Source organism: Pelodiscus sinensis, chromosome 8, assembly GCF_052426305.1.
Source record: "Pelodiscus sinensis isolate ZL-2025 chromosome 8, ASM5242630v1, whole genome shotgun sequence".
Lineage (NCBI taxonomy): Eukaryota > Metazoa > Chordata > Testudines > Trionychidae > Pelodiscus > Pelodiscus sinensis.
This window is the reverse complement of record NC_143059.1, coordinates 2,223,262-2,251,013: the sequence shown is the minus strand read 5'-3', so window position 1 is coordinate 2,251,013 and position 27,752 is coordinate 2,223,262. Positions and strand designations below refer to the sequence as shown.

The 27,752-nt window shown below is 68.4% G+C and overlaps 1 protein-coding gene across 15 annotated transcripts in view; it reads left to right on the top strand.

Annotated features, from left to right (window-relative positions):
* Positions 1-27,752, top strand: part of CAMK2G (calcium/calmodulin dependent protein kinase II gamma) — an 80,117-nt gene that overhangs the window by 19,614 nt on the left and 32,751 nt on the right. For all 15 annotated transcript variants that reach the window (XM_075934609.2, XM_075934612.2, XM_075934610.2 and 12 more), the window contains 8 exons: positions 9,938-9,997; positions 15,261-15,315; positions 21,282-21,347; positions 23,151-23,223; positions 23,754-23,856; positions 24,469-24,552; positions 25,010-25,104; positions 27,425-27,547. In XM_075934609.2, the coding sequence (XP_075790724.1) occupies positions 9,938-9,997; positions 15,261-15,315; positions 21,282-21,347; positions 23,151-23,223; positions 23,754-23,856; positions 24,469-24,552; positions 25,010-25,104; positions 27,425-27,547 (659 nt within the window). The remainder of the gene's footprint in view (positions 1-9,937; positions 9,998-15,260; positions 15,316-21,281; positions 21,348-23,150; positions 23,224-23,753; positions 23,857-24,468; positions 24,553-25,009; positions 25,105-27,424; positions 27,548-27,752) is intronic.

Sequence of the window (27,752 nt, the reverse complement as noted above, 5' to 3'; positions counted from 1 at the left end):
CCCCTCGGTGACACTGCCCCGCTCCCCTGCGAGTAACGCTTTCCCTGCCTCTCGGTGACACTGCCCCGCTCCCCTGCGAGTAACGCTTTCCCTGCCCCTCGGTGACACTGCCCCGCTCCCCTGCGAGTTAACGCTTTCCCTGCCCCTCGGTGACACTGCCCCGCTCCCCTGCGAGTAACGCTTTCCCTGCCCCTCGGTGACACTGCCCCGCTCCCCTGCGAGTAACGCTTTCCCTGCCTTTCAGTGACACTGCCCCGCTCCCCTGCGAGTAACGCTTTCCCTGCCTCTCGGCGACACTGCCCCGCTCCCCTGCGAGTAACGCTTTCCCTGCCTCTCGGTGACACTGCCCCGCTCCCCTGCGAGTAACGCTTTCCCTGCCCCTCGGTGACACTGCCCCGCTCCCCTGCGAGTAACGCTTTCCCTGCCCCTCGGTGACACTGCCCCGCTCCCCTGCGAGTAACGCTTTCCCTGCCTCTCGGTGACACTGCCCCGCTCCCCTGCGAGTAACGCTTTCCCTGACCCTCGGTGACACTGCCCCGCTCCCCTGCGAGTAACGCTTTCCCTGCCCCTCGGTGACACCGCCCCGCTCCCCTGTGAGTAACGCTTTCCCTGCCCCTCGGCGACACTGCCCCGCTCCCCTGCCAGTAACGCTTTCCCTGCCTCTCGGCGACACTGCCCCGCTCCCCTGCGAGTAACGCTTTCCCTGCCTCTCGGTGACACTGCCCCGCTCCCTTGCGAGTAACGCTTTCCCTGCCCCTCGGTGACACTGCCCCGCTCCCCTGCGAGTAACGCTTTCCCTGCCTCTCGGCGACACTGCCCCGCTCCCCTGCGAGTAACGCTTTCCCTTCCTCTCGGCGACACTGCCCCGCTCCCCTGCGAGTAACGCTTTCCCTGCCCCTCGGCGACACTGCCCCGCTCCCCTGCGAGTAACGCTTTCCCTGCCTCTCGGTGACACTGCCCCGCTCCCCTGCGAGTAACGCTTTCCCTGCCCCTCGGCGACACTGCCCCGCTCCCCTGCGAGTAACGCTTTCCCTGCCTCTCGGTGACACTGCCCCGCTCCCCTGCGAGTAACGCTTTCCCTGCCTCTCGGTGACACTGCCCCGCTCCCCTGCGAGTAACGCTTTCCCTGCCCCTCGGTGACACTGCCCCGCTCCCCTGCGAGTTAACGCTTTCCCTGCCCCTCGGTGACACTGCCCCGCTCCCCTGCGAGTAACGCTTTCCCTGCCTCTCGGTGACACTGCCCCGCTCCCCTGCGAGTAACGCTTTCCCTGCCCCTCGGTGACACTGCCCCGCTCCCCTGCGAGTAACGCTTTCCCTGCCTCTCGGTGACACTGCCCCGCTCCCCTGCGAGTAACGCTTTCCCTGCCCCTCGGTGACACTGCCCCGCTCCCCTGCGAGTAACGCTTTCCCTGCCTCTCGGTGACACTGCCCCGCTCCCCTGCGAGTAACGCTTTCCCTGCCCCTCGGTGACACTGCCCCGCTCCCCTGCGAGTAACGCTTTCCCTGCCTCTCGGTGACACTGCCCCGCTCCCCTGCGAGTAACGCTTTCCCTGCCCCTCGGTGACACTGCCCCGCTCCCCTGCGAGTTAACGCTTTCCCTGCCTCTCGGTGACACTGCCCCGCTCCCCTGCGAGTAACGCTTTCCCTGCCTCTCGGCGACACTGCCCCGCTCCCCTGCGAGTAACGCTTTCCCTGCCTCTCGGCGACACTGCCCCGCTCCCCTGCGAGTAACGCTTTCCCTGCCCCTCGGTGACACTGCCCCGCTCCCCTGCGAGTAACGCTTTCCCTGTCCCTCGGTGACACTGCCCCGCTCCCCTGCGAGTAACGCTTTCCCTGCCCCTCGGTGACACTGCCCCGCTCCCCTGCGAGTAACGCTTTCCCTGCCTCTCGGCGACACTGCCCCGCTCCCCTGCGAGTAACGCTTTCCCTGCCCCTCGGTGACACTGCCCCGCTCCCCTGCGAGTAACGCTTTCCCTGCCTCTCGGCGACACTGCCCCGCTCCCCTGCGAGTAACGCTTTCCCTGCCTCTCGGCGACACTGCCCCGCTCCCCTGCGAGTAACGCTTTCCCTGCCCCTCGGTGACACTGCCCCGCTCCCCTGCGAGTAACGCTTTCCCTGTCCCTCGGTGACACTGCCCCGCTCCCCTGCGAGTAACGCTTTCCCTGCCTTTCAGTGACACTGCCCCGCTCCCCTGCGAGTAACGCTTTCCCTGTCCCTCGGCGACACTGCCCCGCTCCCCTGCGAGTAACGCTTTCCCTGCCTCTCGGTGACACTGCCCCGCTCCCCTGCGAGTAACGCTTTCCCTGTCCCTCGGTGACACTGCCCCGCTCCCCTGCGAGTAACGCTTTCCCTGCCTCTCGGTGACACTGCCCCGCTCCCCTGCGAGTAACGCTTTCCCTGCCCCTCGGTGACACTGCCCCGCTCCCCTGCGAGTAACGCTTTCCCTGCCTCTCGGCGACACTGCCCCGCTCCCCTGCGAGTAACGCTTTCCCTGCCCCTCGGCGACACTGCCCCGCTCCCCTGCGAGTAACGCTTTCCCTGCCTCTCGGTGACACTGCCCCGCTCCCCTGCGAGTAACGCTTTCCCTGCCTCTCGGTGACACCGCCCCGCTCCCCTGCGAGTAACGCTTTCCCTGCCTCTCGGTGACACTGCCCCGCTCCCCTGCGAGTAACGCTTTCCCTGCCCCTCGGTGACACCGCCCCGCTCCCCTGCGAGTAACGCTTTCCCTGCCTCTCGGTGACACTGCCCCGCTCCCCTGCGAGTAACGCTTTCCCTGCCTCTCGGTGACACTGCCCCGCTCCCCTGCGAGTAACGCTTTCCCTGCCTCTCGGTGACACTGCCCCGCTCCCCTGCGAGTAACGCTTTCCCTGCCTCTCGGCGACACTGCCCCGCTCCCCTGCGAGTAACGCTTTCCCTGCCTCTCGGCGACACTGCCCCGCTCCCCTGCGAGTAACGCTTTCCCTGCCTCTCGGCGACACTGCCCCGCTCCCCTGCCAGTAACGCTTTCCCTGCCCCTCGGCGACACTGCCCCGCTCCCCTGCGAGTAACGCTTTCCCTGCCTCTCGGTGACACTGCCCCGCTCCCCTGCGAGTAACGCTTTCCCTGCCCCTCGGTGACACTGCCCCGCTCCCCTGCGAGTAACGCTTTCCCTGCCCCTCGGTGACGCTGCCCCGCTCCCCTGCGAGTAACGCCGCGCTGCCTGGGCAGTGGGAAAGCTGCACGTCGTGCCCCTCGGCTGGGTGTGAGGAGCAGGGGGCCTGGCCACCAGGAGAGTCGTCCCCGAACGTCCGCGCAGGGCTGCCTGGCTCAAGGCAGAGCTCTGTGTTTACCGAGGGCCTGGGGCCGGGTCCCCGTCTGCCCTTCTGGGGGGGGAGGTCTTTGCACACGGGGAGGCGCAGCTGCCTGAGCAGAAGGCGTGGCTGTGGCGTGGACGCGGCTGAGGTTTGACGCCTCCCCTTTGCTGCAGCGGGAGGAAAGTAGAAGCTGATGGACGCCCGGGCTCAGCCGCTCTTGAGCCGCCCCGGGCCGGGCTCTGGCAGACGACGCTGTGCACCCGGGAGCCGCCGGGCAGCGAGCGCAGAGCAGGAAGTGGCTGGCTGCCGAACAGGAAGCGAGCCCCGTGGCGGTACGGGCGCCAGGACACGCGTGCGGAGGAGAACGCTCCGCTCCCGGGTGCGGCGAGGTGGGCCCGGCGCCAGGCCAGGAGGGTGGTTTTGTCCTGCCTGGGGGGCTGGGTGTGGCGCAGGCCCTGCCTGCGGTCCCACTCGAACACTAATAGCCACACAAGCCAGCAGATGCCCCCGCCCCTGCCGTCAGATGCTTTAAGGCCGGGAGCCGGGGAGCCCAGTCTCCCCCACTCGCCCAGCCCCGACCCCCTCTCTGGGCGAGGTTGGGGGGGCGGTCCCCACGCAGACGTGTGCAGGCGGGGCCCAAGGGGGCGCTGGTGCACTTTCAGGTGGGCACCCAATGTTGTTTTTAACCCTTTCCCTGCGGCTTGAAATGAGGCACAAAACCCGAACGCCGGGTGCGAACGTGCGGTCGCGGCTTCCTTTACCCCGGGCGGGCGGCGGGCGTCCTGGGGCCTGGTTCTCGCTCTAGAGACGCCGGACCTGCGGGCTGTTTGAGCACGCCGCACTGACACGAGTCTGGGCCCCGCAGCGTCAGAGTGGCTTCCCCAGTAAAAGGGTGCTTCTGGGCCTCAGTTTCCCCTGCTGTGAACTGGCCTCTGCCACTGGGATGTGGAGGTTGTTAAGTCCTGGGTGGGGTGTCATTGGAGGGGCCAGCCATTTGGTGGGGGAGGAAGCACTCAAGCACTCTTCTGCCTCCGGCTGGCAGAAAGCCCCCGGGTTTTCCAGCGTGCCCTTTGCAAACCCTCCCCAAAGGCCGGCCGGCTGGAAAACGAAAAGCCTTTGCCCAGATGACAGAAAGACGCTGCTGTTCTGCATGTGACTCCCGAGGGCCTGAGTGAGGTTCAGTCCGTCCCGCTGGGGTCCGGCGTGGCGGCAGGCCCGGCGAGCAGCGAGCCGGCTTCCGGAGGGGCTCTCCCAGCGCCCGGCCGGGCTGTCTGCGCCCTGGCCTGGAGCTCGGGGCTGCCTTGCTCGCCCTGGTCCCCCCTCGGGCAGCATAGGGAGCAAGGCTGCGGCGACGCTGTGTGCCCAGAGATGCCCTGGGGGCTGTGGTCCCTGGCCAGCGGGAGCTGCAGCGTGGGGATCCCCTCTGGCCATGCCATGCCCCCGGAGCCGGAGGGGAGCCGGTCGGCCTGGCGGTTACTGGTGCGCCCAGCGGTGCTGACCGGAGCCGCCAGGGCCCCTTCCGACCGGGCGAAGCGTTTCCCCGCCCGCGCTCTTGGGTCCAGGCCTGCTGCTGCCAGCGGGAGACGTAAGCGAAGAGATAAACACGTTAATCTCTCCAGGCCTTCCCCCTCCTCTGCTGCCGCTTCTCTCCCCGGGCACCCTGGCACCAAGTCCTTCAGCCTCGGCCCAGCAACGCTGCCGCAGCCTGGCCTGAGATTTGTGGTTGAGGGGAATGTTTGGCCGCTTGCACTGCCCTCCATGCGGCAGGAGAGCCGCCGTCCCCGCCTTTGGCACGGCGCAGCCCGAGGGGACCCCCGTTGCTCTAGCCCCTTTTCCGGGGAATCCTGCGCAGCGGGAGCAGCGCCTGAGCAAGGGGACGGGGGACGCTGGCCCCTTCCACTGGCCGTAACCAGCCTCTGAGATTGCACCCGACTGATCAAAGCCGCGTGTGAGCCCCGGGGGGGGCGGGGTGCCAGGGGGGGCCCATGTGAGCCACGGGGGGGCGCCCGTGAGGGCCTGTAGGAGCCGCGGGGGGGCGCCCATGGGGGTCCATAGGAGCGCCCCTTTTAGGAAGCACACGGCCCTAGATCCTCGGCCCAAGCGCTGTGGCTGGCAGTGGGGCCCTGTGTGGGGCGGCTTCAGGGCTGTAACATGCTGCAGTTGATCAGGGACCGGCTCGGGAGCTGCCTGCTGTGTGGAGGGGTCGTCGCAGGTGCCCCGGCAGCCACAGTTGTGTCCCTGCTCCCCTGGCACGGACCCGCCGTGCGCTGGGATGTTCGTGGCCTGAGCCGCCGGAGCCGGACGGGGGGACGTGTTCCATCTGCAGCTTCGCAGTCGTGTCTGTCAGAGCAGGAAGCGGCCCTGGGCCGAGACGTGTCCGCGTGGCTGATGCCAGGCGCCCTGGGGCGTGAGTGTAGCAGGGCGGGGCCTGGCCCCCGGTGTGTGGACAGCCGCCCTGTCCGCGCAGCCTCCTCCCGGTGACTGCTCTGCTGTGGCCGGGGGCCTGGCCCCCGGTGTGTGGACAGCCGCCCTGTCCGCGCAGCCTCCTCCCGGTGACTGCTCTGCTGTGGCCGGGGGCCTGGCCCCCGGTGTGTGGACAGCCGCCCCGTCCGCGCAGCCTCCTCCCGGTGACTGCTCTGCTGTGGCCGGGGGCCTGGCCCCCGGTGTGTGGACAGCCGCCCTGTCCGCGCAGCCTCCTCCCGGTGACTGCTCTGCTGTGGCCGGGGGCCTGGCCCCCGGTGTGTGGACAGCCGCCCTGTCCGCGCAGCCTCCTCCCGGTGACTGCTCTGCTGTGGCCGGGGGCCTGGCCCCCGGTGTGTGGACAGCCGCCCCGTCCGCGCAGCCTCCTCCCGGTGACTGCTCTGCTGTGACCGGGGGCCTGGCCCGCAGTCTGGTCTGGGCCGTCGCCGGGGGCCTGTGGGGGACTCGCTCTGAGCTGGAGTTGTAACCGGCGCCTGCACAAGCAGCCTTTGGCTCAGCGCCTGCCGTCGTCGAGCGTCTTCCTCCGGCGCGGGCGCGGCTGAGTGCACTGGCCAGCGCGTGGGTGGGGGCTGGGTTTGTCTGCGGGGGGGGGAGGGCCCGAACGGGGCAGGGACGCCGGCGGCAGGCTGGTCCCAGAGCTCGCCCTGTTCTCCTGGGGGACTTGCAGGTGAGTTCGTTCACACCCTCCGGCCCTGACTTACAGGGGGCTGCAGGGCTTGGGGGTCACTTGTGGAAACGAGGAGCCGAGCGCCTGCAGGGGAAGCTGGGCCCGGCTGTTCCTGGGTCAGAGCTGGTGGTTTCGTTTCTAGGCTGCTTCTGCTTTTGAGGCTTTTGATGGCCTCCCTGTCCCCTCCTGCCTGAACTTCTGCCCTGAAACCAGGCCTTGGGCTCACACGGCTGCCTCGGTGGCGGGGGTGGGGAACGGGGCTGTGGACGAGTCCTGTCCCGGATTGCCTCTCCCCCCGGCCAGGGGCTTGGGTCCCACCCCGGTGTCCTGCTGGCTGCTGTGCCGCATTGTCGGGCGGGGCTGCGGGGGCCGGGCGCTGCGGGGGCCGGGCGGGGGGGCCGGCTGAACGGCAGTGCACTTCTCTAGGCCGGCAGGGACTCCGAGGAGAGCGAGTCCCCTTCGGATGCTGCATCTTGTCCCAGCGGGGCCTCGGCCGTCAGCCCTTGGGCACGGGCAGCTGTCGGGTCGCTGCTCGCCACGGAGGTTCCTGCCCGCCACCGTCCCGTGGCATGCCCTGGGGTGTCCTCGCCTTCCCCAGGCTCGGAGCCAGCTGGGGCTGCCCTCCCTCCCCCATGCCTTGGCTTTCCCTTCTCGGACACTGGTCTCCCCTCACCTACAGGGGCCTGCAGGCGTGTGCGTCGTCGGGCACCCGCCAGCTTAGTATTTCCAGCGTCTCTGGAGGCAGGTCCTGGGCGCCCTCTTGCTGAGTCCGGAGATGGAGTGAGCCCGGAGGAATCACAGACACTAGAACGGGAAGGGACCTCGAGGTCGAGTCCAGTCCCCGGCCCTCACCGTCTAGACCAGCCCTGGCAGGCGTCTGCTCTTCAGTACCTCCAGGGGTGGGGATTCCACAACCCCCCAGGCAGCTTATCCCAGTGTTCCCCCCCCTCCCCCCGGCAGGCAGGAAGTTTTTCCCAATGTCCAACCTCAACCTCCCTGGCTGCAGTTTCAGCCCAATTGCCGCTTGTCCTGTCCGTTGAGACCAAGGAGAACAATTCCCCCCCCCCCCCCCCCGTGACACCCTTTTAAATACTTGAAAATCACTGCCATGTCCCCTCTGTCTTCTCCTTTCCAGACTAAACAAGCCCAGTTCCTTCAGCCTCCCCTCCTAGCTCCCGTTCTCTAGGCCTTTCCTCATTCCTTTGCTCTTCTCTGGACCCTCGCCACTTTCTCCACATCTTTCTTGAAACGCGGTGCCCAGCACTGGACAGTCCTGCAGGTGAGGCCCAGTCAGGACAGAGCAGAGCGGAAGAACGACGACTCGTGTCTTGCTCACAACGCGCCTGCGTGCGCCTCCCACAGTCAGGTCTGCTTGTTTTGCAGCAGCGTCACCTTGTTGGCTCCTATTTAGCTTGTGGGCCGCTCTGACCCCAGTCCCTTTCCGCAGGGCCCCTGCCCAGGCAGTGTGCTGACGGCTTGCGCTGTCCCTGGAGCATGAAAACCCTGCGCCTGCCGCTTCGTCTCCACTGCCGGGCCCTTGGCGCTGGCTGAGCTGCAGACTAGCGCCTCGTGCAGGGCAGAGCGGGGACCTCCGCAGTCCCCGGAGCCCGCTGCTGCGTTCATCCCACTCCTTCCTCTGGGCGCCCCGGAAGAGGCTCCCTGTGGGGCCATCCTCAGCAGAGGACACAGCCCTTTCGTGAACAGAAACAATAACCTTGTGCCCCCGCCCAGGAACCCCACTGGTCTCCCCGTGAGATAGCATAGCCTGGGGTACACGCGCACGAGGGGAGTCCGTGGCGTCCGGCGGGGGAGCGAGAGGCGGGGCAGTAGGAGCGGCGCTGAAGTCTGTTGCGTGTCGCTGCTGGGCCGTTGGGAATCCCGCAGGCCGCGCTTTTCTCACCGGCCTGGCGGGCGGTCGGGGCGCGGGGCAGCTGCTGGCTCTAGGCCACAGGGATGCAGCGAGGTCCCTCAGGAGCTGACACTGCCCTGGCTAAGGCCTTGCCGGTGCAGGTGAGTCCCTGGCTCCAAAATCTCCCGGCTGCTAACGAGTCGGCTCTGAAAGCAGCTGCTGTTACCGTAGCAGCCGGCCCAGCACGCTGTCTGCTGGCCTGCAGGGACACTACTGCCTGGTCTGCTCCCATCCCCGTTAGCCGCGTGGCGCCCGGGGGAGGCGCCCGTCTCTTGCAGGAGAGCTGGGGCCCTGCGGGCAGCGCGGGTGGTGCCAGGAAGAGCGAGACCCTGACACCGTGCGAGCTGGACGATTTCCTTGGGCTGCCCAGACGGGTCCCAGTGACAACGCTGGCGTGGCCGTGGGCCCTGGCGGCAAACCGGGAGATGGTCTTGGGCCCTGTGAGCGCCGTGCGTGTCGCCGGCCTGAGTCCCGGCGTGCCCAGCACTGTGTGGGCCCTCGCCGGCATGGCCTTGCTCTGCCGAGGGCGGAGCGCTGTCCCGTTGCTGAGACACGGCCCCACAAGCCATCTGATGGCTGCGCCAATACGGCCAGGCCGCTGTGCGCTTGGAAGTGGAGGGTGGCGCGGCAGGGGAGGTGGCCGCCTGGGTTCTGTTCCTGTGCCGCCGTGCCAGGGCGCGGTGGTGCCCGGTGGAGCTGTTCACGGCCGGCACTGCAGCAGTGCGGGCGTCTCTCCGTAGTCACGGTTGCAGGGCACACCTGTGGGAGGTCGGCCTTTCGCTGGTTCGAGTGCTCCAGGTGCTGCGTTGGGTTCCTTGCTCAGACCCTAGGCAGGGCAGGCCAGATGAACGCCTGGACCCTGGTGAGCTGAGCAGATGAATCCCTCCGCCCCAGGTCCGCGCGTTGCTGCGTTTGTTTGCTGTGGGGGTTGTGGGCTTGACAGCTGGTGTGTGGAAATCTGCGAAGTGTGATCCGTGGGGAGGCAGGTGTCTGGACACCCGGCTGTCACTCCTAGAGCTGGGAGGGGTGCAGCGTCTGCGTCTCTCAAACTCCTGTCCTGGGCGTGGGGTCCCGCGAAGGCCGGTGTGTCGGGTGTGATGCGTGTGTGTCCCTGGGACTACCTTGGGCTTGTGTGTCGTCCCTGCGGGGGTGGTTCCTGCTAGGGCGGGAGGGAGGACTGGGTAAGAGGAGAACGGGCTGGCGGAGAGGCCGGGACCTGTACAATGTGGGTCTTTGCTGCCCCGGAGCCCTGAGGAGGCCGCGACTTCCTGGAGGCGTTCGGGGTGGGTTCTGGGGCACTCTGCCTCTGCCACTCCCTTTGCACCGACTCCCGGCAGAGCTCGTGCCACACGCCCGCCCAGAGAGGGGGCCAGTCTCCGAAGCCAGCGAGCTCAGGCTGGCATGGCACCCCGGCAGCACGCTGGCCCGCGGTACCTCTCTGGGGAGACCCAACCAGCACGGGGGTCGCCCACGGCCCGGCAGAGAGCTCCGCCTCGCTGTGCTCAGCCTCCTGCTGAGCCGTCTGTCCCGGGGGGCTAAGCAAGGGTCCGTGTGCCCGCTCACGCCCTGTCTCCTCCTCCTCTGCAGATCATCAGAAACTGGAACGCGAGGCCCGAATCTGCCGGCTCCTGAAGCATCCCAATATCGGTAAGTTCTGTTGCAGGGCCGGTGACGGTCACTGCTCGCCCGCCCCGTGCTGGCCTCCTTCCTGCAGCGCTGTCCTGCTCCCTGCTCTAAATGTTCGCATCGGTGTGTGGAATAAATGTATGCGCATGGAGGCGCGTGCAGATGTGCACCACCACTAGCAACAAACCTAGCCGTGGGCGCTCGGCTAATCAGCCGGCAGCATTTGAATCTCTCCCGTGTGGCTGCACAAGGGGGTGCTGCCGGGGCCGGAGCCCGCTGCCGTATGCACCCCACTTCCTTCTCCTGGGTGCCCCCGAAAGGGCTGTGTTCGGTGTGCTCCCCGCCAGCGCTCAGCCCGCCTGGTCACTGGCTCTGTGTGCAAAAGAGCTGACACCTTGTTCCCGTTCCTGAAAGGGCTTTGTCTGCTGTGCGGCTCCCGGCTGGTTTCTATGGTTATCCCGCTGCGGGTTTCTGTCTCCTCCAGCGAGGGGGGGCGGCTGCAGGGTTGGGCTGAGGCGCGGGGACGACTGACTTGAATGTCAAGGAAGGGAAGAACGAAGTTCCCTCCCCCCCCCACGCGATGCGCTCGCCTGCAGGCCCAGGCGTGGGATCCTTGTGCCTGGCCAAGCTCCGTGGCAGGGACGTTTGCCAGAAGCCCCGCTCATCCCTTTCCTTCATGCTCTGTGCTGGGGCCTGAGTGGGTGCGGGCCCAGCATGGGCCCGGTGGCCGGTGGCTCTGGGGAGAGGGCTGAGGGCCTCCTTCGGGCAGGCGGCAGGCTCCGGTAGCGGGCTGCAGGGGAGGCTTACCTCTGTCCCGGGGTTTCTTTCCCACAAGTAGCTCCGGTGGTGGGGCTGTGGCCCCCGTGGCCCCAGATATCCCACAAGTTGAATGGGAGGGCGTCTCCTTCCCCCGCCCACCGGCTCCTGCCGCGTCGGGACGGCTCGTGAGCCGCGCCTGCCCGGAACACTCCCAGGCCCTTTCGCGTCCGCACTGCTGCCCTCCTGTGACCTGCAAAGCCGCGCCCGGCCAGCCTGCAGCTCTGCTCCCTTCCTGTGGCTGGACGCCCCGGGCTGTCTGTGCAGGTGGGAGCGTGCCCCCTTAGCGCTGGCAGAGGTGCTGGTGTCGGCAGGAGCCCCTCTGCGCCTGCCTGAGCTCTCCCCGTGGGCAGGGGGCGGGGGCGGGGCCGCTGCCAGGTTGAGTCTTGCTGGGGGGGGGGGGGGGTCATTTTTTTCAGAAATGTTTGAAGTGGCCCTGAGCCACACTGGAAGGGGCGGGGCCTCAGGCAGAAGGGGCGGGGCCAGATACTTCCCCCCTTTCCCCACCCGCAGACCATGATGGGGGGAGCGCGCAGTCTCCCGCGCCTGTGGCGCTCCCCCGAGCGGCAGGGTCCCTGCGGGCCGAACGCGGACACCCCTCCGTGCCTGGCTGGGGCCGGGGAGCGCGAGGCGAGCCAGAGGGTGCGGTGCCGGATCCCGGCAGAGGTGGCCAATGTCAGGGCGCGTCGGCTCGGGGGCACGGCTCTGCGGGTGCTTCGCCGTGTTGGGTGCCCGGGTGGGCCGGCTGCTCTCGGGCCCCGCTCTGCACAGCTGCAGTTCTTGGTGCATCCGGCCTGAGACCCCCAAGAATCACAAGGTGGGTGCTCCCGTGGGCTCCGTCAGCGCGGCCTCGCCCGGCCCCTCGGCTGCCTGGCTGGTGGGGGGCCGGGCGGGGGCGCACCGCTCTGACAGCCGGTCAGTGGGAGCCGTCTGGGGCCGGCCGGCCGCGCACGCAGCCAGCTGGGTTCCCTGCTCCGGGACCGGGGGCAGAGCGCAGACCCCTGCTCCTGTTGGTCGCCGTCTCGGGAAGCCGGTCGCAGCGGCGGGAGCAGCCGGCCTCCGCAGGTGCTTGTGTGTCGCACTTGAACGCTTGTCAGTAGCCCATTCCAATGAAAAGGCAAGCCCTTTGCGAAGCAGCCTGAGCAGCTGCCGCCGGATTCTGTGGGAGCAGGGCTGGTCGCGGCCCCGCTCCGCCCGTTGGAGGTGGGCGGCTGGTTTCTCTCGCAGGCTGCCGGGGGCGAGCAGGTGGAGAGAAGGGGCGTGGGCGGGGGCCATCTGGCGGCCTTGCTGCCGATCGTGTTCGGTTCGCCATCTGTCAAGCCATGTGTGTTTGCATTTGTAGCTGCAGCGTCCTCTGGCTACTGAGAGCTTCCTCGGGGGAGGGGTGGGCAGGGTTCATTTTATTTCGCCTCGCCTGCCCCCCAGCTCAGTAAAGTGACCCCGCCAGGGCATCTGGGGGGAGGGATCCAAGCCCTCCAGCGGCGCCTCATGCGGGGGTGGAACCCGCCCAGATGCGAGGCTGCTGCCGGCTGGAAGGAGCAGCTGGTATGTGACCGTACCACTGGGGCTTCTTGCACACGTTGCATGCTGCGCTTCCCGCGCCACAGGGGCCAGGAGTCCCGGCACAGGGCTGGGTCCTGCGGCAAAGGCAGCTGTGTTTCAGCAGCGGCGTGGCACGCAAGCGCGGGCTAATGCCTTAGGGGCTGAGGGGCGGGGCCTCGCACCCTTCCTCCCCATCGAATTCACTTAACAGCCAGCAAACAGAGCGATGGGGCAGCCCTGCTGGGCCCTTTAACCTTAACTCTGCCCCTGGAGCTGGCAGCCGCAGGAAGCAGACATGAGCCTGTCGGGCGTGGGGGTCCTGCAGAGCTTCTCTCGTCTGCCTGCCCACGGTGCCCTTTGCAGTGCCAGGCGGGGGCACTGGCCACGTGACCCCTCCTCGTGCCCTGGAGGGACAGTGGGCGGCAGATGCTCCCTGAGCCCAGCCCTGAGCAGATGAGGTCCGTTGGGGGGCCCAGTCCAGAGCTGAGCAGCAGGAGAAGCGTCCGGTTGTGCTGGTGTTCGAGGGGGCTGCAGCGCAGGTGCCCTTTGTTGAAATGAGCCCAGATTGCCACGCGGTAGAGCAAGCGCAGAGTGTCCGAGCGCTTGGGTGCGCCTGCGGAGAGCTAGTCCCAGCAGCTCGGCCCCCGGCTCCGCCGCCAGCCCCGGGAGCAGCTCGGCCCCCGGCTCCGCCGCCAGCCCCGGGAGCAGCTCGGCCCCCGGCTCCGCCGCCAGCCCCGGGAGCAGCTCGGCCCCCGGCTCCGCCGCCAGCCCCGGGAGCAGCTCGGCCCCCGGCTCCGCCGCCAGCCCCGGGAGCAGCTCGGCCCCCGGCTCCGCCGCCAGCCCCGGGAGCAGCTCGGCCCCCGGCTCCGCCGCCAGCCCCGGGAGCAGCTCGGCCCCCGGCTCCGCCGCCGGCCCCGGGAGCAGCTCGGCCCCCGGCTCCGCCGCCGGCCCCGGGAGCAGCTCGGCCCCCGGCTCCGCCGCCGGCCCCGGGAGCAGCTCGGCCCCCGGCTCCGCCGCCGGCCCCGGGAGCAGCTCGGCCCCCGGCTCCGCCGCCGGCCCCGGGAGCAGCTCTGCCCCCGGCTCCGCCGCCAGCCCCGGGAGCAGCTCGGCCCCCGGCTCCGCCGCCAGCCCTGGCGAGCAGCTCGGCCCCCGGCTCCGCCGCCAGCCCTGGGGCCCGCTGGGTCTCCCTGCCTGTGGAGCGCACCCTGGGGCCCCACTGGGTCTCCCTGCCTGTGGAGCGCCCTGGGGCCCCGCTGGGTCTCCCTGCCTGTGGAGCGCCCTGGGGCCCCGCTGGGTCTCCCTGCCTGTGGAGCGCCCTGGGGCCCCGCTGGGTCTCCCTGCCTGTGGAGCGCCCTGGGGCCCGCTGGGTCTCCCTGCCTGTGGAGCGCCCTGGGGCCCGCTGGGTCTCCCTGCCTGTGGAGCGCCCTGGGGCCCCGCTGGGTCTCCCTGCCTGTGGAGCGCCCTGGGGCCCGCTGGGTCTCCCTGCCTGTGGAGCGCCCTGGGACCCGCTGGGTCTCCCTGCCTGTGGAGCGCCCTGGGGCCCGCTGGGTCTCCCTGCCTGTGGAGCGCGCCCTGGGGCCCGCTGGGTCTCCCTGCCTGTGGAGCGCGCCCTGGGGCCCGCTGGGTCTCCCTGCCTGTGGAGCGCGCCCTGGGGCCCGCTGGGTCTCCCTGCCTGTGGAGCGCCCTGGGGCCCGCTGGGTCTCCCTGCCTGTGGAGCGCCCTGGGGCCCGCTGGGTCTCCCTGCCTGTGGAGCGCCCTGGGGCCCGCTGGGTCTCCCTGCCTGTGGAGCGCCCTGGGGCCCGCTGGGTCTCCCTGCCTGTGGAGCGCTCTGGGGCCCGCTGGGTCTCCCTGCCTGTGGAGCGCCCTGGGGCCCGCTGGGTCTCCCTGCCTGTGGAGCGCGCCCTGGGGCCCGCTGGGTCTCCCTGCCTGTGGAGCGCCCTGGGGCCCGCTGGGTCTCCCTGCCTGTGGAGCGCCCTGGGGCCCGCTGGGTCTCCCTGCCTGTGGAGCACCCTGGGGCCCGCTGGGTCTCCCTGCCTGTGGAGCGCCCTGGGGCCCGCTGGGTCTCCCTGCCTGTGGAGCGCCCTGGGGCCCGCTGGGTCTCCCTGCCTGTGGAGCGCCCTGGGGCCCCGCTGGGTCTCCCTGCCTGTGGAGCGCACCCTGGGGCCCGCTGGGTCTCCCTGCCTGTGGAGCGCCCTGGGGCCCCGCTGGGTCTCCCTGCCTGTGGAGCGCCCTGGGGCCCGCTGGGTCTCCCTGCCTGTGGAGCGCCCTGGGGCCCGCTGGGTCTCCCTGCCTGTGGAGCGCCCTGGGGCCCCGCTGGGTCTCCCTGCCTGTGGAGCGCCCTGGGGCCCGCTGGGTCTCCCTGCCTGTGGAGCGCCCTGGGGCCCCGCTGGGTCTCCCTGCCTGTGGAGCGCCCTGGGGCCCCGCTGGGTCTCCCTGCCTGTGGAGCGCCCTGGGGCCCCGCTGGGTCTCCCTGCCTGTGGAGCGCCCTGGGGCCCGCTGGGTCTCCCTGCCTGTGGAGCGCCCTGGGGCCCGCTGGGTCTCCCTGCCTGTGGAGCGCCCTGGGGCCCGCTGGGTCTCCCTGCCTGTGGAGCGCCCTGGGGCCCGCTGGGTCTCCCTGCCTGTGGAGCACCCTGGGGCCCGCTGCTCCTGACGTGTGGGGCCAGCTTCCTCCTCTCCCCCGCTGCCTTCCGGGCCGGTCGCAGTTCCCCCCCCCCCCCCCCGTTTGGCTGCGCACTGCGCTTGTGGGGCGACCGGCGCAGCAGCTGCTTGTGACAGCAGGGCTGTAGGGGCGGGGTCCGGCATCCCACGGTGCCCCCAGGGCGGAGGCAGAGCAGGCGAAGGGCGCCGGGGGCAGAGCGGGCCTGGGCACCGCTGTCTTGGCTGTGGGCTCTCTGAAGGCCCGTCTCTCTCGCTTGTGTTTCCGCAGTCCGGCTCCATGACAGCATCTCGGAGGAAGGGTTCCACTACCTCGTCTTCGACCTGTAAGTGCCTCCCTCGGCTCCATTCCCTTCTCCTTGCCCCAGCCCCCTCCAGCCGGGCTGCAGCCCCCTCCCCTCCTCGCGGGGAGCACAGTCACTGGGCAGCACGTCCCGCCCCGGCTGGGCTGTCGCCAGACCCCCACTGGGCCAGAGCTCAGCCTGGGGAAGCCCGCTCGCCCGCGCGCACGGTCCTCTGAGCCTCCCAGCTGCACCTGCGTTGGGGTGCTGGAGTGCGGGGGGAGGGGGATGGGGAGCCCTGTGTGAGGGAGCTCAGGCAGCAGCACGGGGGGAGTCCCTGGGGGAGTGGGATGGACGGAGGAACTGCCTGACTGCAGGCTCGGGGCGAGCGGGCGGCAGGTTCTGTCCCGTGACTGGGATCCAATGTTAAGGAATGAGGAGTTTGTTTCAGGGGGAAAGGGGTCTTTCCCATGACGGGTACAGGCTGTAGGCCGGGGCAGAGGGTGCTGGTGTGTTTGGGGCAGCCGTAGGGAGAACGGGGTCTTTCCCATGACGGGTACAGGCTGTAGGCCGGGGCAGAGGGTGCTGGTGTGTTTGGGGCAGTCGCAGGGAGAACGGGGTCTTTCCCATGGCGGGTACAGGCTGTAGGCCGGGGCAGAGGGTGCTGGTGTGTTTGGGGCAGTCGCAGGGAGAACGGGGTCTTTCCCATGGCGGGTACAGGCTGTAGGCCGGGGCAGAGGGTGCTGGTGTGTTTGGGGCAGCCGTAGGGAGAACGGGGTCTTTCCCATGGCGGGTACAGGCTGTAGGCCGGGGCAGAGGGTGCTGGTGTGTTTGGGGCAGCCGTAGGGAGAACGGGGTCTTTTCCATAGCGGGTACAGGCTGTAGGCCGGGGCAGAGGGTGCTGGTGTGTTTGGGGCAGCCGTAGGGAGAACGGGGTCTTTTCCATAGCGGGTACAGGCTGTAGGCCGGGGCAGAGGGTGCTGGTGTGTTTGGGGCAGCCGTAGGGAGAACGGGGTCTTTTCCATAGCGGGTACAGGCTGTAGGCCGGGGCAGAGGGTGCTGGTGTGTTTGGGGCAGCCGTAGGGAGAACGGGGTCTTTTCCATAGCGGGTACAGGCTGTAGGCCGGGGCAGAGGGTGCTGGTGTGTTCGGGGCAGCCGTAGGGAGAACGGGGTCTTTTCCATAGCGGGTACAGGCTGTAGGCTGGGGCAGAGGGTGCTGGTGTGTTTGGGGCAGCCGTAGGGAGAACGGGGTCTTTTCCATAGCGGGTACAGGCTGTAGGCCGGGGCAGAGGGTGCTGGTGTGTTTGGGGCAGCCGTAGGGAGAACGGGGTCTTTCCCATGACGGGTACAGGCTGTAGGCCGGGGCAGAGGGTGCTGGTGTGTTTGGGGCAGTCGCAGGGAGAACGGGGTCTTTCCCATGGCGGGTACAGGCTGTAGGCCGGGGCAGAGGGTGCTGGTGTGTTTGGGGCAGTCGCAGGGAGAACGGGGTCTTTCCCATGGCGGGTACAGGCTGTAGGCCGGGGCAGAGGGTGCTGGTGTGTTTGGGGCAGTCGCAGGGAGAACGGGGTCTTTTCCATAGCGGGTACAGGCTGTAGGCCGGGGCAGAGGGTGCTGGTGTGTTTGGGGCAGCCGTAGGGAGAACGGGGTCTTTTCCATAGCGGGTACAGGCTGTAGGCCGGGGCAGAGGGTGCTGGTGTGTTTGGGGCAGCCGTAGGGAGAACGGGGTCTTTTCCATAGCGGGTACAGGCTGTAGGCCGGGGCAGAGGGTGCTGGTGTGTTTGGGGCAGCCGTAGGGAGAACGGGGTCTTTTCCATAGCGGGTACAGGCTGTAGGCCGGGGCAGAGGGTGCTGGTGTGTTCGGGGCAGCCGTAGGGAGAACGGGGTCTTTTCCATAGCGGGTACAGGCTGTAGGCTGGGGCAGAGGGTGCTGGTGTGTTTGGGGCAGCCGTAGGGAGAACGGGGTCTTTTCCATAGCGGGTACAGGCTGTAGGCCGGGGCAGAGGGTGCGTGGTGTGTTCGGGGCAGCCGTAGGGAGAACGGGGTCTTTTCCATGGCGGGTACAGGCTGTAGGCCGGGGCAGAGTGTGCTGGTGTGTTTGGGGCAGCTGTAGGGAGAACGGGGTCTTTTCCATGACGGGTACAGGCTGTAGGCCGGGGCAGAGGGTGCTGGTGTGTTTGGGGCAGCCGTAGGGAGAACGGGGTCTTTTCCATAGCGGGTACAGGCTGTAGGCCGGGGCAGAGGGTGCTGGTGTGTTCGGGGCAGCCGTAGGGAGAACGGGGTCTTTTCCATGGCGGGTACAGGCTGTAGGCTGGGGCAGAGGGTGCTGGTGTGTTTGGGGCAGCCGTAGGGAGAACGGGGTCTTTTCCATAGCGGGTACAGGCTGTAGGCCGGGGCAGAGGGTGCGTGGTGTGTTCGGGGCAGCCGTAGGGAGAACGGGGTCTTTTCCATAGCGGGTACAGGCTGTAGGCCGGGGCAGAGGGTGCTGGTGTGTTTGGGGCAGCCGTAGGGAGAACGGGGTCTTTTCCATGGCGGGTACAGGCTGTAGGCCGGGGCAGAGGGTGCTGGTGTGTTCGGGGCAGTCGTAGGGAGAACGGGGTCTTTCCCATGGCGGGTACAGGCTGTAGGCCGGGGCAGAGGGTGCGTGGTGTGTTCGGGGCAGCCGTAGGGAGAACGGGGTCTTTCCCATGGCGGGTACAGGCTGTAGGCCGGGGCAGAGGGTGCGTGGTGTGTTTGGGGCAGCCGTAGGGAGAACGGGGTCTTTCCCATGGCGGGTACAGGCTGTAGGCCGGGGCAGAGGGTGCGTGGTGTGTTTGGGGCAGCCGTAGGGAGAACGGGGTCTTTCCCATGACGGGTACAGGCTGTAGGCCGGGGCAGAGGGTGCTGGTGTGTTTGGGGCAGCCGTAGGGAGAACGGGGTCTTTTCCATGGCGGGTACAGGCTGTAGGCCGGGGCAGAGGGTGCTAGTGTGTTTGGGGCAGCCGTAGGGAGAACGGGGTCTTTTCCATGACGGGTACAGGCTGTAGGCCGGGGCAGAGGGTGCTGGTGTGTTTGGGGCAGCCGTAGGGAGAACGGGATCTTTTCCATGGCGGGTACAGGCTGTAGGCCGGGGCAGAGGGTGCTGGTGTGTTTGGGGCAGCCGTAGGGAGAACGGGGTCTTTTCCATAGCGGGTACAGGCTGTAGGCCGGGGCAGAGGGTGCTGGTGTGTTTGGGGCAGCCGTAGGGAGAACGGGGTCTTTCCCATGGCGGGTACAGGCTGTAGGCCGGGGCAGAGGGTGCTGGTGTGTTTGGGGCAGCCGTAGGGAGAACGGGGTCTTTTCCATAGCGGGTACAGGCTGTAGGCCGGGGCAGAGGGTGCGTGGTGTGTTTGGGGCAGCCGTAGGGAGAACGGGGTCTTTTCCATGACGGGTACAGGCTGTAGGCCGGGGCAGAGGGTGCTAGTGTGTTTGGGGCAGCCGTAGGGAGAACGGGGTCTTTTCCATGACGGGTACAGGCTGTAGGCCGGGGCAGAGGGTGCGTGGGGGGTTGGGGGCAGCCATAGGGAGAACGGGGTCTTTTCCATAGCGGGTACAGGCTGTAGGCTGGGGCAGAGGGTGCTGGTGTGTTTGGGGCAGCCGTAGGGAGAACGGGGTCTTTTCCATAGCGGGTACAGGCTGTAGGCCGGGGCAGAGGGTGCGTGGTGTGTTCGGGGCAGCCGTAGGGAGAACGGGGTCTTTTCCATGGCGGGTACAGGCTGTAGGCCGGGGCAGAGTGTGCTGGTGTGTTTGGGGCAGCTGTAGGGAGAACGGGGTCTTTTCCATGACGGGTACAGGCTGTAGGCTGGGGCAGAGGGTGCTGGTGTGTTTGGGGCAGCCGTAGGGAGAACGGGGTCTTTTCCATAGCGGGTACAGGCTGTAGGCCGGGGCAGAGGGTGCGTGGTGTGTTCGGGGCAGCCGTAGGGAGAACGGGGTTTTTTCCATAGCGGGTACAGGCTGTAGGCCGGGGCAGAGGGTGCTGGTGTGTTTGGGGCAGCCGTAGGGAGAACGGGATCTTTTCCATGGCGGGTACAAGCTGTAGGCCGGGGCAGAGGGTGCTGGTGTGTTTGGGGCAGCCGTAGGGAGAACGGGGTCTTTTCCATGGCGGGTACAGGCTGTAGGCCGGGGCAGAGGGTGCTGGTGTGTTCGGGGCAGTCGTAGGGAGAACGGGGTCTTTCCCATGGCGGGTACAGGCTGTAGGCCGGGGCAGAGGGTGCGTGGTGTGTTCGGGGCAGCCGTAGGGAGAACGGGGTCTTTCCCATGGCGGGTACAGGCTGTAGGCCGGGGCAGAGGGTGCGTGGTGTGTTTGGGGCAGCCGTAGGGAGAACGGGGTCTTTCCCATGGCGGGTACAGGCTGTAGGCCGGGGCAGAGGGTGCGTGGTGTGTTTGGGGCAGCCGTAGGGAGAACGGGGTCTTTCCCATGACGGGTACAGGCTGTAGGCCGGGGCAGAGGGTGCTGGTGTGTTTGGGGCAGCCGTAGGGAGAACGGGGTCTTTTCCATGGCGGGTACAGGCTGTAGGCCGGGGCAGAGGGTGCTAGTGTGTTTGGGGCAGCCGTAGGGAGAACGGGGTCTTTTCCATGACGGGTACAGGCTGTAGGCCGGGGCAGAGGGTGCTGGTGTGTTTGGGGCAGCCGTAGGGAGAACGGGATCTTTTCCATGGCGGGTACAGGCTGTAGGCCGGGGCAGAGGGTGCTGGTGTGTTTGGGGCAGCCGTAGGGAGAACGGGGTCTTTTCCATAGCGGGTACAGGCTGTAGGCCGGGGCAGAGGGTGCTGGTGTGTTTGGGGCAGCCGTAGGGAGAACGGGGTCTTTCCCATGGCGGGTACAGGCTGTAGGCCGGGGCAGAGGGTGCTGGTGTGTTTGGGGCAGCCGTAGGGAGAACGGGGTCTTTTCCATAGCGGGTACAGGCTGTAGGCCGGGGCAGAGGGTGCGTGGTGTGTTTGGGGCAGCCGTAGGGAGAACGGGGTCTTTTCCATGACGGGTACAGGCTGTAGGCCGGGGCAGAGGGTGCTAGTGTGTTTGGGGCAGCCGTAGGGAGAACGGGGTCTTTTCCATGACGGGTACAGGCTGTAGGCCGGGGCAGAGGGTGCTAGTGTGTTTGGGGCAGCCGTAGGGAGAACGGGGTCTTTTCCATGACGGGTACAGGCTGTAGGCCGGGGCAGAGGGTGCGTGGTGTGTTTGGGGCAGCCATAGGGAGAACGGGGTCTTTTCCATGGCGGGTACAGGCTGTAGGCCGGGGCAGAGGGTGCGTGGGGGGTTGGGGGCAGCCGTAGGGAGAACGGGGTCTTTTCCATGACGGGTACAGGCTGTAGGCAGGGGCAGAGGGTGCGTGGGGGGTTGGGGGCAGCCGTAGGGAGAACGGGGTCTTTTCCATGACGGGTACAGGCTGTAGGCCGGGGCAGAGGGTGCGTGGGGGGTTGGGGGCAGCCATAGGGAGAACGGGGTCTTTTCCATGGCGGGTACAGGCTGTAGGCCGGGGCAGAGGGTGCGTGGGGGGTTGGGGGCAGCCGTAGGGAGAACGGGGTCTTTTCCATGACGGGTACAGGCTGTAGGCCGGGGCAGAGGGTGCGTGGGGGGTTGGGGGCAGCCGTAGGGAGAACGGGGTCTTTTCCATGGCGGGTACAGGCTGTAGGCCGGGGCAGAGGGTGCGTGGGGGGTTGGGGGCAGCCATAGGGAGAACGGGGTCTTTTCCATGGCGGGTACAGGCTGTAGGCCGGGGCAGAGGGTGCGTGGGGGGTTGGGGGCAGTGGCTGCAGCTCTGCAGGGAAGATGCGGGTGCCCCGGTATGCGTGCGGGGGAAGCAGTCCCAGCCCACAGTGGGTGTGAGTGCCAGGAGGCCCCGCTCTTCGCGTAACGGTCCCTGGCTGCTCTTGAGGTCCGGGCCTGGTGTCCTGGGGGCGCCCTGGGCCCAGAGGCTGGGAGGCGCGCGCAGGGCGGGGGGCGGCTTGTCGCCTCTCGCTGCACGTGGGCGTTCCCCAACGGCCGTGGTCTGTGCCCAGGGTGACTGGCGGGGAGCTCTTCGAGGACATCGTGGCCAGAGAGTACTACAGCGAGGCGGATGCCAGGTAAGGCGCTGGGCTCAGCTCTCCGCGTGACGGCAGCGCTCCCCCGAGGGAAAGCCCGTCCCGGCAGGGTCTCGGTGTGGCTGTCTTGGGGGGCGGGCGGGCCTGGTGCCGAGCGGGAGCGTCGTGTGTGCGGGGTGCAGCACGAGGGGCAGAACCGGGTTACGTCGCAGGGGAGGACGGGTCAGCACGGGGCCCAGGGCAAGTCCCGGCCGAGGGGCTGGCGTCCCTAAACGAGCCTGCAGCGGGCCCGCTCCTGGCGGCTCCAGCCACCCTGCGTTGTGGGTTTGCAGTGTCCCTTGCTGGGCGCACGCGGGGCAGCCTTGGGCCCAGCAGGCGTGCGGGGGCGCGTGCGTCGGGTGCGAGGGGCGTGCCTGGGGCTGCAGGCAGACAAGCACAGAGCCCGTCCCTTGCCGGCCGTGCCAGCGTGGTGGGGGGGTTGTTACAGCCTCCGGCTGCTCCTGGCTTGAGAGGTGCAGCTCTGGGCATCCCCCTCCCCTGTGCGCTGCAGGCAAAGGAAGCCTGGGGGGCGGGCTCTTGGGGGTGATAGGAGCCAGGACCCCGGGGGGCGTGGCCCTGGGGAGAGGAGGGAACGGGGCGCGGCGTGTCTGCCAGGGCGTAGGGATGTGGGCGACTAGTCTGAGAGAGAGGCAGCCCGGCGGGGACACGGGGGCCCTGGCGCCCTTGTCGACTAATCGAATAGTCGGTGCAGTCTGCACGTTGGGGCGACGTTTCCCGTCCCGAGCAGGCGAGGCCCCTGGTGCCCCGGGGGCTCTGCCCCTCCGACTCCCGCTGGGCAGAGCTCTCCCGCAGAGCCACCTGCCAAGCCGCGCTGGATTCCAGGGCGGGCTGGGAGAGTGGGGTTCGTGCCAACCCCTCGCTCGGCGCTTTTGCCATGTTTGGCCAGAAAGCCTCTCGCTCCGCTGGGCTCTGTTCTAATTATACAGTTCTGTTTGGTTTCGGGAGCGGGGAGATATTCGCAGAATCTGACCCTGGAGCTTGTGCTGCCAATTCCAGCGGGAGGGGCTGGGGGGTAGCGCTCCCAGGAAAACGTCCCCCCTTTCTAAGCTGTGAGGTCCAGAGAGGAGACTGGCCCGGAGACGTGGAAAACCGGCTGCGTGTTCCCCGCGAGCTGCCTGCTCCGGCATGGCGTGTCCAGGGAGACGGGCCGCCCCTCCTTCCCACAGCCGCTAGTCCCTGCTCCTTTCTGCATCAGAGAGGCTCCCTCTCTCGGTAGACCCCCCCCAACTGCTGCTGCCTCTCCCGTCCGGCTGCCTCGCCTCCCGCGGCGTCACCGTGGCCCTGACAAGCCGGGGTGGCGCTGGTTTTCTGCAAGCGGGGGGTGCGTGGCACGTCCTGGTTCCAGCTGCTTTAACTCCCTCCACGAGTTAAAGTGTCTGGCGGGTGCGCATTGTGCCCGACATGCCGCTCTGAAAGCCGTGCGAGCAGGCAGGCATGCAGATTGCTCGTGCCGAGTGCGACGGAGCAGGCGGGCTTCGTGCAGGCCTGGGCTGGGCCTAGCTGAGTGTCTGGGCTGAGCTGCTGCTCCTGCCTGTGTGGGCGCGTGTCCTGGCTGCTGGAACCAGGCCGGGCCCGCGGGCAGGGGCTGAGGGGGAGGCGGTGCTGGGTGGGCAGGGTGTCCTGCCATCTCGGCCCACAGCCGGGCTGTCTCGGGAGCCCCTGCTAGGCAGCGGTGTTCCAGCGGTGGCCCGGCAGGGTTGGCAGAGCTGTTTGGGGCAGGCGCTTGCTGGGCCTGGCCGGGGGGGTGGTGAGCCGCGAGTGACCCCGTCTCTGCTCCTCTTGCAGCCACTGTATTCACCAGATCCTGGAGAGCGTGAACCACATTCACCAGCACGACATCGTGCACCGGGACCTGAAGGTAACGTGGAGCCGTAGCTTGGGGGGGTTCTGAGGGGAGGGGCAGCGTCCAGAGGGGCTCATGCTGCGATTCACTAGGATTCACCAGAGCCAAGGGCGCTTCCCGGTGGAGGCAGATGCAGAGCTGGGCCCTTGCGTGTTCTGCACGGGAGGGTCTGTCTGTGTCGCACTTGCACTGCCAGAGACACGCCACGTCACGCCACTCTGCAGGGGACGATGGGGGAGCCTTTCCGAAGCGCTGGGAGAGCCCCGACCCGAATACGGCGCGTTCTCGGCAGCACTGAGGAGAGGCACTGCCGGGCCAGGCCGAGCCTTCCCCACGAGCACGCTGCCTTGGGCCGGGGGGCGTCCGAGAGCGCGGGGACGGCTGTGGCCACTGCATCCCGGCCTGGAGGGACCGGGCGGCAGCGCCACCTGCTGCCTGCGCGGGGCCGAGCGCTTGCCCGAGAGCGCACAGGAGTGGGTCTGTGTCCGAGCGAGGCCCCGCTCTCCCACGAGCAAAGGGGCTGATGCGGATTTCTCCTCGCCCAGCCGGAGAACTTGCTGCTGGCGAGTAAGTGCAAGAGCGCGGCCGTCAAGCTGGCTGACTTCGGGCTGGCTATAGAAGTGCAGGGCGAGCAGCAGGCCTGGTTCGGTAAGATCTGAGCCCTCCCCTTTCTCGGTGCCCCGCCAGCCGAGGGCCTGAGCTGTTCCCGCCTCCGTGCCCAGCGCCCTGGGGCGGGGGCGTGGGGAGAGTTCCCCTCCCTTCTGTGAGTAGCTGGGGAAAATGGGCGCGGGCGTGAGCCCTCAGGCTGCCTGCCCCCGTTTCCCCGCCTGCGTGCACTGCCGCGTTGGGCAGAGGCTGGTCTGGCTGCAGTGCCCAGGCCCCGGTTCAACCCTTCCTTGCGGGCCAGGCGTGCGGGGGTCTGCGGGGGCGGCGCCTCAGAGGGGTCTGGAGCTGGACGCCCCTGTGGGCCCAGCAGCGCTGCGAACTCGCCCTGTCCCGGCGGAACGCGGCCCCGAGAGGCCCCGTGCGCAGGGCCCCAGAAGCGCTGTGGGGGCAGCTGCAGCCCGTTCACCCCCTTTGGCTGTGCCCGAGACGGGGGGGCCCCAGTCACTGCTCCTTGGGCCGGGCTGTCAGCCCGTCTCTGCCCTCGCCTCCCTGTGCCGCTGGCCTGGAGCAGTGACGCGGGGAGGCGCAAGGGTACGGTCTGGCAGCCCCGTCTAGCTGGGCCTTGCCCGCCCCGTGTCGCTCCTCTCCTGACAGGGTTTGCTGGGACTCCAGGATACCTCTCCCCCGAGGTCCTGAGGAAAGACCCGTATGGAAAACCCGTGGACATCTGGGCGTGCGGTAAGACCCCTTTGCCTGCCGCTCGGCAGCCACTCTGTGCCGCCCGGGGGTTGTTACCGGGGGGTTGCAGACGGAGCTGGTGTCGGAGTGCAGATTGCGACCCGCTTGCTCCTGGCGCTGTGCCCGGGGGCCAGCCGGCGGCCCCGCGTGCCAGGATCAGGGACCCAGCCAACGCGCTCTAGCTGCAGACTAGTGCTCGGGGCCAGGCTCTTCCCTACCGGGAGCTCTGCAGAACCTCCCGTCCTGGGCAGCAGCTGGAACTGTGACCCGTGAAGGGGGCGGGCGCTTGACGGCTGGGGAGCAGAGCTGCTCTTGGGGTGCCCGGGAGCTGAGGGCAGATGGGCAGGCTCAGCACGGGCGCCGCGGAGGGAGTGTTGAGAGGGCAGCCGGGGCGCCCAACGGAGGGTGGGAGTGCTCAGAGCGGGGAACCGGACCCCAACCCCCCTTTCCCTTGCAGGAGTGATTCTGTACATCCTGCTCGTGGGCTACCCCCCCTTTTGGGATGAAGACCAGCACAAGCTCTATCAGCAGATCAAAGCCGGAGCCTACGACGTAAGGACTCTCCCCGAGTACCGGTGTGGAGTGGGCCCGCCGAGGAGGCACCGTGCTGCCTGGGTGCCCCTCTGGTTTCTCTGCGGCCGGCGTGGTGTGGGGCAGCCAGGGGGTGGCGGCAGGCACAGGGTTGGGTCAGGAGCGGCCCAAACTCGTCTGCTCCGCGCTGGAGGTGCTGGCGGAGACACGGACGCTGAGGGCTCCGAGGGGAACCGGCAGGGTGTCACCCCGCCCACGTGGCGAAGGGCGCTCTGGAGACCCTGCCGCCGCGGAGCGACTGCTGAACTGCCTGGCAGCCCCGGTTCGGGGGCAGGGAGGTGACAGGGAACCGGGGTTCTAGCTGGATGCACAGCCGGGCTGTGCTCCTGGGACCATGGCAGGCAGGTGGAGGCAGGGGGCCCTGTGGTGTCTGACCAGCACGGCCAGGGGCAGAGCAACAGCTGGCACCCTGGGAATCCATCGCCCGAGCGAGGGCAGCCTGCTGGAGTGGGAGAACGGAGGCTGGCTCACGCGTGGCAGGGAAGCTGTGGGCAGCCACGGGCCTGCTCGGAGCAGCAGGAGATAGACCCAAGGGTGGGACGTTTCCTCTGGAATTCGGAGCCTCGTCTGCTCCCTGCCGAGGTCGGGCCTCTGTGGCTTTGCTCGCTGCGCTTTGGTGCAGCAGACGGTCCGTGTCCGATGTGTGAAGCAGGAGTGCGGCGGGATTTTCAGCACGCCTACGGCTGGAGCCTGGCTCTGGCAGAGCGAGGAGCTAAGCGCCCAAGGCCCCTACCTCCCGCTGGCTTGCCGGGTTTGGTCTGTCGCGTGCTGGCTGTGGCAGGGCGCGGCTCCGTGGGAGCAGGGCTAGCGAGCGCCCTGCAGCCCACCCGCCCTGGCGCGGGAGCTGTGCGCTGCTCCCTTCGGCCCCCTGAGAGAATGGGGAGTGGCCACTGGACTGGGAGCCGGGGTCCGACTGGCCTCAGCCCTGGGCTCCGTGACCCAGGCCGGTGCCCGTGGCGCTCCCTGGTGCGGAGCGCTGGGCTGAGCGGGGCAGGGCGGGCTCCCCCTTTTCGGCTCCTAGGCAGTGTGACGGCGCGTTGGGGTTTTCCCGTCTCCTGCACCCCTGTAATGGCACGAACAGACTCCACCAGCCAGTAGAACAGAGGGAGTTTATTGCTTCTCCACGATGCAGCACAGCACAGATGCAATCTGGTTCCAGGGCAGGCCTAGGATGCCTCAGCCCCCCTTGAGATGGGGGAGCCTGGGCCCCTAAATCCCAGCCCCTTTCCCTAGGCTGTCTCCTCCATGCTCCCAGCCAGAAACTAACTCACTTCCCACCCTGCCCCCAGCCAGGGCTCCACTCCCCTTCTTCCCATTGTTCCGCTCCCTGGGAGATAACTGGTCAGACAGGTTTGGAGCCCCCTTGCATAATGACTCATCCCTGCCCTGCTGGGCCGTGCTGCAGACAGCAGCCAGCGGAGGTCACCCACAGCCCCCTGCCCAGCATAGCAACCAGCAAGGTACCCCCACTACGTCACAGGCGGAGGGGATGCTCGCAGCAGAGGCAGGGCGTGAGCCTGGAGCTGCGTGGACCCAACACCTGCGCGCTGGCAGAGCCCTGCACCCCAGGGGGTGGCTCCCGGCTCAGGCTGGCGCTTTCAGATGAGCCCAGCAGCTGTGGCTACCTGGCTGGCAGCGTGGGCCAAGCCCCTGCAGTCCCGCCTGATCTGGGCTCCATACCCAGCCCTCTGGCTGGAGCAGCTGCCCCCGCCGCCTGGGCCAAGCAGCGGCTCTTAGGCACCTAATCCGGGGTCGCGCCTTGGCGCTGCTGGGCCGGCGGGCACCAGGGGCTTTCATCGGCCACCCCTCAGCGGGCCTGGGGCTCTGCCCTGCGGCGCACTGCAGTGCCGAACGGCCCCTGGCGCGGCGGTAGCAGACCTCTGCCCTTCCTCGCCGGGTCGCCCGCCCGTGGCCTCTCTCCCAGGCCCGGCAAGGCGTTCGGATCTTGCAGGCGTGATGGCGGCTGCTCGGGGCGAGGGGCGGGGACGGGGGCCTCTGTTTTCATGTGTCGGCACCGGATGCTCGGGGGGAAGCTGCTGAGCTTGGAATTGCAGGGCAGGGTCGAGCGCAGCCCAGGGGCCTGGCTGACCCCGGGAAGGCTCTGTGAGCCGTTTGGCTGCCCGGCCTCGCGCAGCCGCACGAATGCAGCGTGCACCTTCTGCAGCCGATCCTCACGCTCCGTGGCAGGGCCCACCGTGGTGTCCTACGCAGACTGGCACTGGGCCCGGAGGGGCTACGCCCGAGAGTGTGATCAGCGTTTCCTCTCCCCTCTCGCTCCTAGTTCCCGTCGCCCGAGTGGGACACGGTGACGCCCGAAGCCAAGAACTTGATCAATCAGATGCTGACGATAAACCCGGCAAAGCGCATCACGGCCGACCAAGCCCTCAAGCACCCGTGGGTCTGCGTAAGTGTCGGGAGGCCCTGTGGGGGCAGGGCCGGGGCGTCGTGCGTCGAATTGCAGGCTCCTAGCTGCATGTAACTGCCGCTCAGAGAAGGAATGCAGCCCCCAGGGTACAGGGCTTTGAATGGCATCCAGGGAGGCGCCCGCGTGAACAGCCTGTCCCCGGCTGTCGGCAAATCTCCATAAGGGCGCCGCTGGCCAGAGCGTG